General features: G+C 37.4%; 1 protein-coding gene and 2 long non-coding RNA genes across 4 annotated transcripts in view; 2 read left to right on the top strand and 1 right to left on the bottom strand.

The window, feature by feature from the left end:
- Positions 1 to 16,296, top strand: part of LOC136034705 (uncharacterized) — a 115,779-nt gene that overhangs the window by 27,563 nt on the left and 71,920 nt on the right. The gene's annotated exons all lie outside the window — the stretch shown is intronic.
- The window catches only part of LOC136034704 (uncharacterized), a 42,643-nt gene that overhangs the window by 7,749 nt on the left and 18,598 nt on the right, over positions 1 to 16,296 (top strand). The gene's annotated exons all lie outside the window — the stretch shown is intronic.
- The window catches only part of LOC136034702 (uncharacterized), a 177,890-nt gene continuing 167,260 nt past the window's right edge, over positions 5,667 to 16,296 (bottom strand). For both annotated transcript variants that reach the window (XM_065716037.1, XM_065716036.1), the window contains exon 9: positions 5,667 to 6,218. In XM_065716037.1, coding sequence (XP_065572109.1) covers positions 5,694 to 6,218 — 525 coding nt within the window. In that variant the 3' untranslated portion in view covers positions 5,667 to 5,693. The remainder of the gene's footprint in view (positions 6,219 to 16,296) is intronic.

The raw sequence follows: 16,296 nt of genomic DNA, 5'->3' as shown, positions 1-16,296 counted from the left end.
GTGGTAGCAGTAGGAGCAGTAGTAGCAGTAATAGTGCATAATTATTAGTAGTAACAGTAGTAGCAGCAGCATTAATAGCAGTAGTAACTGGTACATTTTGTCTTTGGTCAACTGAACATCCCACTCATGATGCCTCTGAAGTTTCCTCTTGGTATGATAAGCCGTTCCAAAAATAAGGCTGATACGCCCATATTAGCAATTTGTATATACATAGTATGTTTCTTCCCCTCAATGTTTTTTCAGGAATTTTTTTCAATATCCTCAATCTTAGTAATACGCGCTACAGAAGTATTAGTTTTAGTGATAGTAGTGGTAGGAGTAATAGTACTTGGGTTTCATCAAGTTTAGTCTTACCCATAAAAAGTTAAAGCCTGAGGAAATTTGCCTTATTATAGAAAATAGGGGGGGATCACACCATCAGATTCAGCGTATTAGAGAACCCTACTGTAGAAGTTTCAAGCTCCTATCTACAAACATGTGGAATTTTGTGTTTTTTGCCAGAAGACAGATCACATATACGTATTTTTTTCCTCAGAGCTAATCGGTCGACCCATTGGTCCTAGAATGTCGCAAGAGGGCTCATTCTACCGGAAATTAAAAGTTTTAGTGCTCTTTTTAAGTGATCCAAAAAATTGGAGAGCCCCTAGGCCCCCCTTCCACACTCATTTTTTAACAAAGTCAACGGATCAAAATTTTGAGATACCCATTTCGTTCAGCATAGTCGAAAAACCTAATAAATATGTCTTTGGGGACGAATTAATCCCCCACATTCCCCAGGGGAGGGGCTGCAAGTTACAAACTTTGACCATTGTTTACATATAGCAATGGTTATTCGGAAGTGTAGAGACATTTTCAGGGGGACTTTTTCACATGGGGGTGGTCGGGGAGAGGGGACTACGTGGGAGAATCTTTTCATGGAGGAATTTATCATGAGGGAAGGGGACCATGAAGGGGGTGCAGGATTTTCTAGCATTATTGAAAAAGAACAATGAGAAAATAGATATAAAAAAAGTTGTTTCAACTGGAAGTAAGGAGTAGCATTAAAACTTAAAACGACCTGATATTATTACGTATATATTATTACAGATACTATTACATATCCTCCTCAGTACCTTGCTCTTTACGCTAAAGTATTTTTAGTAATTTTAACAATTTATTCTACGGCCTTTGTGATTCAGGGGTCATTGTTAAAGATTTGGGACAAAATTCAAGCTTTAGTGTAAAGAGCGAGGTATTGACGAGGGGGCAAACCTCCTCATATACGTAATAAAAATATACAAAACATAAGTTATGTAAGTTAGCTTACGTAATGTTCGTTAACTTATAAGTAACCAAAATTGGAGGCCTCCTCCCCCACTCAATTTCTATTAAAATCGTCTGATCAAAACTATGAGAAAGCCATTTAGCAAAAAAAAAAATTAAAATGCAAATTTCGTTTTAGTTATTCATGTGCGGTGAGCCAAAATCAAAACATACATTAATTCAATAGCATTCAGAAATTAAATAAAAAACAAGTTGACTCAACTGAAAGTAAGGAGTGACATTAAAACTTAAGACGAACAGAAATTATTCCATATATGAAAGGGGCTGCCACTCCTCAACGTTCCGCGATTTACGCTAAAATTTTATAATATTTAAAAAAGTAGAACTGTGACAAAGAGTCAAGCTTTAGCGTAAAGTGCGGGACATTAAGGAGGGGACAGCCCCTTTCATATACGGAATATTTTCTGTTCGTTTTAAGTTTTAATGTTGCTCTGTACTTTCAGTTGTAAAAACTTGTTTTTTTATATAATTCCCTGAAAGACTCATCTTAATACCCTTTGTATTTTGCGAAAGTAGAAATCAAACATGCATACCTTTTCTCAATAACTTATAATATAGGTAAACAATGAACAAATCACATAACTTGCAGCCCTTGTCTTGAGATATCTGGGGGGGGAGTGTTGATACCTCCAAACGCATAATTACTGAGCTTTTCAACAATTCTGAAAAAATTGATGTCTCAAAACTATGTTTGGATATTTGTTATAAAAAATGATGGGTGTAGGGAGGGAGGGGGGGTAGTTTCTTTCAAACCGCTTTGACTCTTAAAACGAGCACTATAACTTCCAATTTAAAATCAAATAAAACTCATCCGAATTGAATACGACCACTCATTACATAAGACCCTTATATATTCAAGGGCATAACTTAAAACCCATGCCCTAGGGCTCTGGGGGGTTTTTGCAGCCTTGGAGGTATTTTTATATGTTCTTTGGACTATTCTAAACAAAGTTGCACAATTTTAATCAGATACATTTGGTGAAAAGAGGGTTAGTTAGCGGGGGGAGGAGGGGGCTAGTTAACTACCATCACTGTTGACTCTTCAAAGGGAAATAGAAATTTCAATTTCATCCAAATGAGCCAGATCTAAAGTTTATACAGCCGTCTCTTCCACAAGAGCCTAAAATGACCCAGGGGATTCCCCCACCCTCAGTTCTGGTGGTTTGTATCAACCTCAAAAGCCTTGTTATGGGGTTTTTCGTCTGTTTTGAATAAAAGGACTATCTCAAAGTATCTATCGGATGCATCTCAAGAAACACGACGTGTTTTTATGGGTTTTTTTGGGGGGGGAGAAGGTTGCTGCTCTCTGATCACTTTGACTCTTAAAGAGGGCACTAGAACTTCTGATTACCAATACAATGAGTCCCCTTCAAAGCATATACGATCACCCTTTCTTTAGGAACCTTATATGCCTCCAGGGCATAACTTGAAACCCCTTGCACTGAGAGCAGTAGGGGGGGGGGGCTTTCCTTCTTATAGACATAATTTTCGAACCCTTCAATTACGATGAACAAAATTATTCTGTCTATTGATCGAAGGTGCTAAGAGAAATGAAGAGCAAGGAGGGGGGGATAGTTGCTCTCAAATCACTTCAAATCAAAAAGGGCACTAAAACCTTCAATTTCAAATCAAATGAGCCCCAACCCATAAAAACGACTACCCATTCCATAACATCTCCATAATCCATATATGACTACCCATTCCATAAAAACTTCATATGCCCTCATGGTTTAACTTACAACCCTATCCCAAAGTCGCTAGAGGGTTGTGTCAATCCTAGAGACATCACTATGTGTTCTTTGGAGTATTTTAAAGAAAATCGCTAAATCATAATTTCAATTAGATGCTTTTGGTGAAAAGAGGTGTTGTCGGGGAGGGGGGCAAATGCCCTCCTTCACTTTTGGCCCTTGAAAAGGAACTAGAACTTTCAATTTTCAACCAAATGAGCCTCTTCTAAAGTTAAACACTCATCCCTTCCATAAGAACCTTGAATGCCCCGCGGCATAACTTACAACCCTCGTTCTCGGGCTCTCGTGGTTTTTATCAGCCCCAACAGCCTTGTTATATGATCTTTGGACTATTCGGAATAAAATGACAGTCTCAAATATTTTTATTTGACTTATTTCGGGAAAACATGACGTCTTGTTGATAGCTACCGTCAGATCACTCCGACTCTTAAAAGAGAACTAGAAATTCAGACTACTAGCCCAATGAACCATTTCCGAAGTATATACGACACCCTTTCCATAGAAAACTTATATGTCCCCGGGGCATAACTTACAACCCTTGTCCTTAGAGTTCTGGGGGTGGGAGTGTCTTACTCAAAAACATAATTTCCGGGCCCTTCGACAACAATGAAAAAATTTGTTATATCCAAATTTGGATTTGATGTCTTTGGGGAAAAGATTAACATGAGGGGAGGGGGGCTAGCTGCTTTCAAATCACTTTTGAATCTTAAAAAGGGCACTATAATTTCCAATTTCAAATCAAATCAGCCCCATCTGAAGTTTATACGACCATCCTTTCAATAAAAACCCTATATGCCCCCAGGGCATATATCCTCAGGTTATCCTCAGGGTACTGGGGGGTTGCTCCAATCCCAGAGGCATTGTTATATGTTCTTTGGACTATTTTAAGCAAAATCACTTTCTCGCAGTTTTAATCAGATTCCTTTTGTGAATAGGGTTAGTCGGGGGTGGGGGAGGATAGCTGTTCTCCATCACTTTTGACTCTTAAAAGAGAATTGGAGCTTCCAATTCTCAACCAAATGAGCCTCCTCTAAAGTTTATACAACCATCCCTTCTATAAAAACCTTAAATGCTCCCAGGACATAACTTACAACCCTGCTCCCAGGTTCTAGGGGATTTTTCAACTCCAAAAGGCTTGTGATATGATATTTAGACTATTTTGAATAAAATAGCTATCTCAAAATGTTTATTAGATGCATTTCGTGACAATACAACGTGTGTGCGTGTGTGTACGTTTGATGGTGGTGAGGGGGTGGTAGCTGCCCTCTGATCACTTCGACTCTGAAAAAGGACACTAGAGTTTCTGATTACCAATCCAATGAGCCTCCTCCGAGGTTTATATGACCACGGTTTCTAGAAAAACCCTATATGACCCAGGGCATTACTTACAACCCTTTACGTGAGGGCTGGGGGGATTTGTCATCCTCAAAGACATGGCTATCTCAAAATATTGATTGAAATTGTTTTAGTATCTGATGGGCGTGGGGGGAGGATTTGCCCTTCGATCACTTTTGACTAATAAAAAAGGTACTAGTCCTCTCAATTTCCAAATGAATGGACCCTTTCTGAAGTTTCTACGACACAGATTTCTACAAGAACCTTATATGCCCCCAGGGCATGACTTACAACCTTCGCCCTGAGGGATGTGGGGGGAAGGGGGGTTGTCTATCTCAAAAACGTAATTTCCGGACCTTTCAACTATTTTGGACAAAATAGCTATATTAAAATTTTGATCGGAAGTGTTTGGAGAAATGATTGGCGTGTGGGGGGGTGCATTCATCATCCAATTACTTTCGACTATCAAAAGTGGCACTATCCCTTTCAATTTCCAATGTAATGAGACCTTTTTGAAGTTTCTACGACAACGATGTACATAAAAACGTTATATGTCTCAGAACATAACTTACAAACTTTGCCCTGAGGGCTGTTGGGGGGGGGTTGTCATCCTCAAAGACATAATTTCCAGACAATTCAACTAATTGGAACAAAATGCTATATCAAAATTTTGATTGGATGAGTTTGGGGAAATGATTGGCCTTGGAAGGGGATTAATTGTCCTCCAGCTACTTTCGACTACTAAAAAGAGCCTTAGCCATTTCAATTTCCAATCGAATGAGCTCTTTTTGAAGTTTCTATGAGAACTCCTTCGATGCGAAGTTCCCTGGTCCAAGAAAAAAAATATATATATTGAGCCAACATAGTTCTTTACCTAGGCAGCGTTATTGCGCTACCTATGTCGTCGAGAGGCTGCCTCTGCCTATGTCTTCATCGAGGTAAAAGTATGGACATGAATTATATGGAGAACCTTTACTTTACGAATATTCATGTTAAAGAGCTTGATTTTAATATATTTTTTTCTTGCGCCTCGTTTTGTCGTAGAACATGTATAATCAAAATGACGAAGAGTTTCTCAAGAGCACAGCTTGACGACGAAAGAATCGCTTAAGGCTCCCAAGCCACAGTTTTCTGGCTGCTGAAGTAGGATACCTAGATCTATTATTGGATATTTATGCCCCCTAGGACCTCTAAAGGGTGGAACAAGCCTCTAAGGCTCTCTGATGTTTGTACGCACGTATTCTGCCTTGGCCAAAAAAATGTGATAAAGATAATTTATTTTAAGCTTTATAGCCTGACTGAAGTTAATCTACGCTTAAAAAATAGACTGTGTAATCGCTTTCTAAACAACCTATTCATACTGCAGTAGATAATAAAGCTAACAGCCGAATTAATTAGAGCTAGCATGTCAAACAATTCCCCGAAGGCTTTATGGCACCCTACAAAATAATCATACCCATGTAGAGCTCCTAATAGAGAAACAATTCCTTGGGGAAATTCAGTTATCAAAAACATCATGTTTATCCCGACCAGCAAGCGAGTTCTAAAGTCTCTCGGTTGTTTTAATCTACAGCTTTCTGCTGGAATTAATAAACAGCGATAAATGGAAATTTCTGTGTTCCTTTCCAAAGTTGCCATTGGTTTGGATTGCGAAACAGCTGTTTCTGATATCTTATGAACTTCAAAAGAACGTTTCACACGAAGGTGGTTTCTTTGTCCTTCCACTAGATGACGAACTAGCCAAGTAGTGATGAATGTGAGGATGGCGCAAGGAATCAGCTTGATCAAGATTCCATAGGTTAAGAAGTTCACCTAAAATGTTAAATAAATATGTAAGAAAATATATGCTGTCTCAACCTGCACAACGGCAGAATACTATGTCATATATATTATACCTACTATATGAATAGTATAACCGAATCATGTAACATTTTATTTGGATCTTGTGTGTGAAAAATAATATTTAATATCAGTAAAAATGGCATTTTCCAAGGAATTAATTACTCTGTAGAGATTTTCAATTTTGTGATATGCTTACTATTTGTAATTTTCAAAGGGTAATTTTGAAGATAAACTAGGTTCGCCAAAGAGAAGATTGGTATAGTTTCGTCTAGCCTATTCCGACTTGGGCAGAGAACTAATTTTGAATGTTCTTGTTTTTGCCAAACAGATGGCTTTAATCAATTTTAGTCCCATTATAGATCAATAGCCGAGATAGAAAATTCATCTCGGTTGAAGCTAATACAAACTCTAGCTGTTTTATCTATGAAAACACCCCTTGGAAAACTACGCGCGGAAAACTCGCCCCTATTAGCCTTACCCCTCGAAAACTTTTATTGAATGCAACTGAAACATCTAAAAACAGATATTTTGAACAAAAAGCAGAAATTCACAAAAAAGAGCTTTCTCTCAGCTCGGAATTGCATCTCCCTCTTGATTTTTCTTTGAGTATGACCACATTGTGGATAAATTGCGACCGCCATGGACAAATTTTCCGAAGATTCCTCCCCTCCGTGGGATAATTGTTTGCAAATGATCTAAGATCGAAATCCGTTGCTGCTTAAAATAGGCATCCTGCTCTCTTAACTGTAATTGAATGGGCGAAAATCGAAGCATAAATAAATTTAGCAAAAGTTCCCTCTCTTGTGTGAATTTGTCCCAGGCAAAATAAGCAATTCCATAATGCAGGTAAAACGATGACAATACATCTTGAGCCTCTCAGATTCAACACATTACAGCTAACTATAAAGGGCCATGTATGCTCTGGTTATGATTTTTCCCCAGCCATTCCATATGGCAGTATTTGGATATAAGGGTTTAATCAGCCAGTACACTTAAGGAAGCATTTGACTTACTGACCTTTTTTCCACCGTTAAAGTATTAATTATTAATTTGCCAGCATATTATAATGAAAATTTTGTTCAATGTTTAATTTCAAAACAGCAAAGTATTTATTCAAATCCATCTCAGAGAAAAGGATTGAGCCAACTGGCCTCGACGACTGACTTGTTTTAACGAGTTTGTTGTATCTGTGGAATTGCTAAATCCAATCAACAGTGGCAAGCTTACAGTGGCAAGGTTTTCAGCGTGCAACACTTTTTGTGAAAATGGCCAGACAATGGAAGGTTTACGCTAGGTTTTCAAAGGTTTATTATGTTCAATCATTACGACTTATTCCCAGTGACTTCGAAATTGTTGAGATTTTTAATGAGAAAATAATATATTTATAAAACCATTCCCGCAGCAAGTTGTTTCGCAACACAGAATCACTGAAGATTTTTATCAGTTCTCAGTATCAAAACATTAGTGAAACGTTTATATAATCCCCACCAAAGACAATTAATTATCTACACGCGTTTAAGTTGGACAAAGAATGTCTGACCTCTCAGTGATAGGTTTTTGCTTGGACAGCTGATCCCTTCAAGTTTTACGTGGTCCTAATAGCTCCTCTTCCACTCGAAAAAGATTGGCAGTGGATGGCTTTTTAGTCAACGTCCCTGTTGGTTGGCTTAGGATGTGTCCGCATTGCCGTTTCTTAATTATTGTGTGTATATCATGGTGTTGGAAGCATGATCAGCGAAGATCTACATTGATTATTCTTTCAACTAGTACGGCGCTAAAGGTTCTTCAGATGCTTCATATCCATTAAAGCAATTTCAAATGCTGGGGATCAGAATCATTTAAGTTGAACGAAGGGCTAAATCTAATGCGGTGTAAGCCTACTGTCATATTTTGTGATACTCCCAAGGTACTTGACAACTTGAATCCTGGCCATTCTTAGGGTTGGTAGCGTTCAGGCATATGTAATCCTGCTCCCCCTCCCCAAAGGAACTGGTAAATGACCAACATAGTCACATTAAAAAGATATTTTTACCCTCCCCTCAGCCTTTTCGCTTTGGGTAGCTGTTTTCAGGTCCCCTTGAACGGTGGTATTGTAACAACTAATATATGAGAATAAATAGCAAGTTTTTGTAATATCTAGTATATTTGAATAGCTTAATCAGTTAAAATTTAATAATAATTAATGGTAATTATCGCACTACTTATTCATCAATTCATCATTCATATTTGTTTTTTTATTCTCAAAATATCCATTTCATGTTCGTTTCTTATATTTCATTTTTATGCTCTTTTTCGAAACTAAACTAAGTCACTTGAAATTTTTATATAAATTCAGTCGATGACCCGTGGGCTATATGTTGTTGAGCTCTGCTCTATGGACTGAATCGGCTACCTTCAAAAAGTTAATGGCAGCAATGACAGTCACAAAAGTATTTTTTATAAAACTCATCAGAATCTTGTCAACAAGAGCAAATGCAGGCTGAGCTTGGTGCTTTTTGCTTAAAAAATTTTGCAGCAAAATCGATTCTGGCCGAAATTAGCTTGCTTGAATTTTGAATTGACTCTGAGACTGCAAAGAGAGTCTTTTTAACTTTTAAGTAATTGGCAGCTTGTTCTTTCTGTTGGAGAGCCACTTCATAGATATTGCTCTGCTCTTGTTGTCAGTCTTTCCGTTACATGTTTGTTTGCTATTTTTTCTTGATATATGCCTGCAATAGGGCTCATAGGAAAGTTAGTTTTCATATAATCCTATTGTATCTAACACAAAAAGCATTTCGTCTTCTCATTGGAAAACTAGCCTAAAGCTCTATTCGATTCTCATCAAACAGTTCGTGGTAACAAACTGTAGTAAGGAGTGACCCGGCTCAATAGTAACTAAAACTCTAAAAAACGGAATTTTGATACCAATAGTTACATCACAAGAATCGCATTTTAATGCTGACTTTAATTATATAAGTTTCATCCAGTGTAGTCTTACCCATCAAAAGTTACGAGCCTGAGAAAATTTGCCCTATTTTAGAAAATAGGGGAAACACCCCCTAAAAGTCATAGAATCTTAATGAAAATCATACCATCAGATTCAGCGTATCAGAGAACCCTACTGTACAAGTTCCAAGCTCCTGTCTACAAAATTGTAGAGTTTTGTATTTTTTGCCAGAAGACGAATCACGGATGCGTGTTTATTTATTTTTTTTTTCCTGGGGTGCTGTATCGACCCAGTGGTCCTAGAATTTTGCGAGAGCACTCATTTGAATGGAAATGAAAAGTTTTAGTGCCCTTTTTAAGTGACTGAAAAAATTGGAGGGCACCTAGGCCCCCTCTCACGCTCATTTTTTCCCAAAGTCGTCGTATCAAAATTCTGAGATAGCCATTTTGTTCAGCATAGTCGAAAAACCTTATAACTATGTCTTTGCTGACGACTTACTCCCCCACAGTCCCCTTGGGAGGGGCTGCAAGTTACAAACTTTGACCAGTGTTTGCATATAGTAATGGTTATTGGGAAGTGTAGAGACGTTTTCAGGGGAATTTTTTGGTTGGGAGGAGGGGTTGAGAAGAGGGGGTTATGTGGGGAAAAGTTTCCATGGAGGAATTTGTCATGGGGGAAGAAGATTTCCATGAAGGGGGTGCAGTATTTTCTAGCATTATTTAGAAAAACAATTAAAAAATAAATATGAAAAAGTTTTTTCAACTGAAAGTAAGGAGTAGCATTAAAACTTAAAACCAACAGAAAATATTAAGCATATAAGGGGTTCACCTCCTCCTAATACCTCAATCTTTGCGCTAAAGTGTTTTTAGTAATTTCAGCTATTTATTCTACGGCCTTTGTGATTCAGGGGACAAGATTTAAGCTTTAATGTAAAGAGCGAGGTATTGACGAGTGGGCGAACCCTCTCATATACGTAATAAATCATACGAATATAGAAGTATATTACGTAAGCTAATTCGTAAGTTACGTATATCTGTTATTAATGAAAACGTTCGTAAAAAACTAAAAGTTCTAGTTGCCTTTTTAAGTACCCAAAAAATTGGACGGCAACTGGGCCTCCTCTCCCCTCCTTTTTTCTCAAAATCATTTGATCAAAACTATGGGAAATCCATTTAGCCAAATAAATAAATATGCAAATTTCGCTTTAATTATTCATCTGCGGAGAACAAGTTTCTTTTAACTGAAAGTAAGGAACGACATTAAAACTTAAAAAGAGCAGAAATTACCCTATATATGAAAGTGGCTGTTCCCTTTTCAACACGCTGCTCTTTACGCTAATATTTTTACTATTTTAAAAAGGAGAGTTGAGAGAAAGAGTCAAACTTTAGTGCAAAGAGCGAGGCGTTGAAGAGGGAACAGCCCCTTTCATATACGGGGTAATTTCTGCTCGTTTTAAGTTTTAATGTCGTTGCTTACTTTCAGTTAAAAAAAAACTTGCTTTTTTTTTATTTAATTATTTTCTGAAACGAATGTCAAAATTATATCCAGAAGCTCTGGAAATACTGTGAAAGTCTACAACTTTGCCTGTTACAACTTTTAGCCGCGATCAGAGTCATCACTAGATAAAATATTAGTAGAATGGGGTAACAGATTTTACCGGTTGGCTGGAACTTTTCAAAAAGGACGTCTCAAACCATCCATGATGAAAAACATTTCCAGGGTAGGACGTGAATGCTACTAAGAGCTTTGTCGTTATTCACAAATCGTCAGCTGGTAATGTCATTAATGCTGCCTTTGCTGCCTGTAACTTTTAAGTAACCTAAGGGATAATGCCTTAGCAAAGTATGTTTTCTGCCACTTCTGCCATGAAGCATCAGTTTTGGTAAAAGAGGGTCAACATGCCAGGATACAAATTCTAAGATAGCCAATTTATTTTTCATGATCTAAAACATGAACAAGGAGGCTTTGAGTTTCCTATTTTGACAAACCAAAGCAAAGTGAAAATTGTTGCTATTTTTTACCACTAAACATCGTTGGTCAAAGAGGGTCAAAATGCCGGTGAATGAAAACTTTAAGGCAGTCAATCGATTTCAAATAGTCTAAAACCGAGAAAAGAGGTTTTGGGATCCTCTGTAATGATTATTTTGCTGATTATTTTGCAGATTACACAACATATATTTACTAAACTTGCTCTGAGTCTTACGTAAATGTTGCAGTGAGCTCCGTAATTGTTCGCAAATAGCTCGCTGATAGTGGCATGAAGGCTGCAGTAATTGCTAAGGATTTTGGTAAATCGTTAGCAGATGATGTCCTTTTTAAGTAACAAAAGAGCTCGCACCAGAGCAAAGTGTATATAGCTTGTGGAAAAGCTTAAGAGAAATAGGGAGTAAAACCTTATTTCGATGTCGTATCTGAACCAAAAATAATATTGGCTTGCTAATTTTTATTGCCAAAATTAAACAAAAATTTTTTTTTAAGCTTTGGCGTGCATGTTTAAAAGAAATATAATGAGCAAAATTAACACAAGAATTGTTTCTAACGGAAGCAAAATTTGAAGCTAACTTAGAGTGAAGAGAATATAGTACATTAACCGCTCTTTTATTAGTATTATAAAAGAGCGCTGATTATTTTGCAGATTACACAACATATATTTACTAAACTAGGTTGAATAAACTGACTACTGATGTATATCAATTTTGGTGGAATTCTAAAAACTACCGCTTAACCAAAAACATGAAACCGATCTATTAAAACGGCGTTTTCTCTTAGGATGAAAAAATTCCATGAAAAAACATTAATATAACCGCAAAAAATAGACTATTTATAAGCCTGTCAATAGTCTTTCAACACCCATTATATCTATAACTTTTAGTGTGCAATTATAAGTCTTTAAAAAACCTCAAGCGACGGCAGTATTCAGTAAAACAATAGTTTTTAGAATCCTACAGGTATTCGAAAATATTCCGAGTTAATTATCTGGACTAATATACCTTAGAATCTGCGAAGTAATAGTTTTTGTTAGTTTCGAGTTTCAACTTCACTCTTTACTTCTCTTCGAAAAACTTTTTTTCATTAACTTGCTCTGAGCCGGATCAAAACAGCTTAGATCAACAATAGATAACGAAAGGTTAAGTAATTGATCTCACAGAAAAGATTTTACGAAATTATTGAATTTCGATACTTTAATCAGTACATTCAAAAATGAAAACTCGGGAATGTCTCTTTGTTAGTAACAAAAAATAAGATCCACTGAATAAAGAATGAAGGGTCTCGTAATGAGTCGTTGAAAGAACATAGAAAACTTGTTTCACAAGATTAAATTAAAGATTGAAACTAAATGTATATATATATATATATATATATATATATATATATATATATATATATATATATATATATATATATATATATATATATATATATATATATATATATATTGAAAATAAAAACCTTACTTTATATTCAACACTCGTTGAGTAAGATTTAAAATATTTGGTGTCAATTTTGAAAAACTGTTTTTCAATTTTAAATAGAAGTCATAACGCTTTAATAGTTATATTTAATACAAGCTTTGTAAAGATTGAGTTGAAAATCCATATTGCAGATCAGCTAATACATTTTTTTCATCTAGGCTTTTTGAGCAGCTCAGTGATAAATTCCTATGAAGGCTGTGGAAGACTCCCCCCCCCCATGGCTACCCATGGAAATATTTCTAAGGGAAGAAGGGGAAAACTTTAAAAAGTCCTTTGAGGATAAGGTTTTTTTGCTTTTAGAAAGAGATGGGGCTCTGTCAACAACACTCTTGCGACCACCCATGCTTTTTTTAGTGTTATAATTCTGAACAGTGTAAGAAATTTGAAAATATTGGAATTGACATTAGCATAAAAAACAAAGAATATATTTCTGTTTTATAGAGCAAGATCAAAATTTGAAAAGAAATTTTTTATCCAATAAAAGTAAACACCCCAAAGTTTGTTTTCGATTCCCGTTTTAAAAATTAATCGGAAAGTAACCGATCAATGAAACCTATAATAAAGGCTTCTAACTCAATGCAACACTTAAAAATTGAGTTTTCAGACGCTGATTAATTCACCTTTAAGTCTTAAAAGACCAAATGAAAATAACCTTAAGAAGAATTAACCACTTGGCTGCAGTAATTTCTTTTTTTCCGAACCTGAAAGCCCTATAGTCAGATCGCCAGATTCTGTATCGTGCACCCACCCATGCCGGAAGGTACAAAAATGCTGAGGACTGATCCTAGGGTAGTCGACCATGCTGAAAACGAATATCGTAGGGCGCATGTTCGCCGTTGGGGTGTTTCTGAGATATAGGCCAAAACGCCAAATTTAGCCTATAACTAAGTGTGACGATTCAGGATTTTTTTGCGACTTATTGGGATGAGCAATCTGGCGTAATGTTATATCAATCGAAAGAAGAGATCTAGATCTACAAGAATATGATTTTTAAATTGAAAAAAAACACTATTTTTTTTCTCTATTTACTGCAGTTTCAAAATAAGTGCTGTAAAATTCAACAAATATCTCAAAGAAAAGCTAAAAACTCGAAATTTCTTGAAGGTAACAAATTTTTTTTGATATTCGAAAAAAAAGTACATTCAATTCCGTACAATTTGAGCTAAAAACGTATAAACTATTTTTATTTTTAAAAGGTCTGCGATTTTTTTTTGTAGTGTCACTGAAATGATCACTAGCCGTATCGTGAAAAGGGACATTGGCTAATATTTTTTTTTCTTCAAAGGGTAGGAATACTTCAAACTTTTTCGTTTAAAATTTGTAACTTTTACTTAAAAATAAAAATAGGTTTAAAAAATGTTGACTAAAAAAAGTTTTTTTTTTTTTTTTTTTTTTTTTTTTTTTTTTAGAATGGACAAATATGTTTTCTGGTGTACTAAGGCGTCTGCAATTACCTTTTTGGGACCTGATTTGCCAGTAATACGACTGAGCTATTTACTACATATAAGAATTCTGCTTCACAGATGGATTCAGTCGGCGCATTGGAGTTGTCTTACTCGGCCTGCCCGTAAAATTGGGTAATAGTAACTGATTAGGGACCTGTTGTAATTAAAAGTAAAAGGTATCAAATAAAATTTTCACAAATATTCCTCATTTTCTTCTTCCGAGAATTCAGATGGGGCAAGGTCAGACTCCCTGCATGCCCTCCTCGTTCCGCGGCAGGAGCATAAGCTGCAGCATCCTTTTATTTTTGAGCAGCTACAGTCTTTCCTGCATCTTCCACTTTTGCATATGCAGTAAGATTCCAGGCTTGATGCTTCTTTACAGTTTGAGACGACCGCATCTACTCCCCCTTCAGCCATCTTCCATCCAAGGAGAAGTGGATCTGGAATGCTCGGCCGAGCCTGTACTGACGACAAGATTATCCATGTAGCGAATATGGCTCTTCGTATGCATGGCTCGAAGGTGTTGTCAGAAGGTGGAAGTCTTTTTACATCTTGTTTCTGGCACCGAATGCAAGCCCTTACACTGGCCAGTGAATTGAATCCGGCCTGTTTACCGTATTGTTTACAATGACCAGGAATTTGGATAGGTCGTAAAATTCTCTAAACGCGTCGACTGAAAGCTTCCCTTCTGCATCCTTGATCTGCTCCGTCACAGACACCATTTTTGAGGCAAAAGTTGGAGACACCACGGTGTTTAAGAAAGAAGCTTTCCCAGCGCCGAAGAAAAAATTCGCTGTGTCACAACCTGGCAGACAGTGCACGAACGGTAACATAATCTGCTCCTCTTTGGACAAGTGGACTCCATCCGCCGGCTCGTGTACTGGGATAATGTAAGTCGGGAACTTCAATAAAAGTTCGCTCAGTCCTTCAGCTTGAAGCTCTTCAAAAAAATGAACACAGGCTACTGCCACGTCTGTTTCGTTGGCATGCACAACGATGCTACGATGCTACAAGCGTAACGGCTGGCGTACTTGACATGTGTCATAAGGCGTTGGTCAGCCTCTTCGTGGCTGGAGGTCAAGCATTCCTCGTAGTAACAGTGTTCTTGTAAAGTTGGACAGCAGCCACGCTTGACCAGAGACACTTTGAATATCTCCTTGAACCCACCTGAGAGAAAAATGTTGAGTGCGTTCGGAAGCTGATCACTCATCTGCTCCCAGGTTTCATACAAAATTTCGAGGAGCCGGCTTTTAGACGCTGAGCTTACAAGTATGGCATCCCATTCTTCAATTGTGCTAAGAGCGGAAATCTGGAGGTTTTTCCCTTTCCCTCGTCCGAGTCAGCATGCTGATTTCAAGGAGATCAACTCTCCGGTGTCTGTGAGCTTCCCAAACAGCCCGTCGTACCGATATGCGACAATCTGGACTTCACGAATACCCACTGGAAGATAATTCAGCAATGATAGAAGCAATCTTTCCCCGAAGGATTTGACTGTTTCAAACCTGGCAGGCCGATATGACCTTATCTTGGACATTAGGTCAATGATAAATACTGTAGCTGATGTTGTTTCTTCGGATTTCACAGTGGCCGGCAAAGATGAAAGTCCTCCTTTTTTCTTAGCCAGTTCAACAGCACAGCTTTGTTCCCCGCCCTCATTTTTCAGCCAGAGGATGTCTTGGTTGATTGTTGCGGAAGATGTTCAAAAATGGATGGAGGGAAAAGAAGAATATATTTTGTGAGGATCTTTGCAACGGCTTTCTCCTTTTCTTCGCCATAGCTCAATTGAGCAGTAATGATTCTCTTCAAGGCTGTTACTTCAGAGCTCAGGAGATCGGTTTTAGGGACACCTTTCACTTTCTGAGTTTTTTTCCCTGAAGGGAAAGTTCGGAGTACAACCTTTTTCACATCGTCTTTCCTGTCGCACAGAAAGTCCTCAACTACCTCTTTTCCTTTTGTGGCTGCGCAAGTAATATCAGAAACAATCTTCTCATCGTCCACGACTTCTGACGTAACAATATTCACTAGGTCGAAGTCCACTCTGCTGAACGGATTGCCACATGTAGTGAAAATGTCTCTAACTCTATCTCGTGAAAGTTGTAATCGCGTCGTCATCGACTGATTGTCTTCGTGATATTTCAATGTCTCTGTGGATACGTTGACTACTTGCAGGAAACCATTGCTGATGGCAGCGGAAATCGGTAAGG

Source organism: Artemia franciscana, chromosome 13 (genome assembly GCF_032884065.1).
Source record: "Artemia franciscana chromosome 13, ASM3288406v1, whole genome shotgun sequence".
Classification (NCBI taxonomy): domain Eukaryota; kingdom Metazoa; phylum Arthropoda; class Branchiopoda; order Anostraca; family Artemiidae; genus Artemia; species Artemia franciscana.
This window is presented reverse-complemented; position numbering and strand designations above follow the sequence as displayed.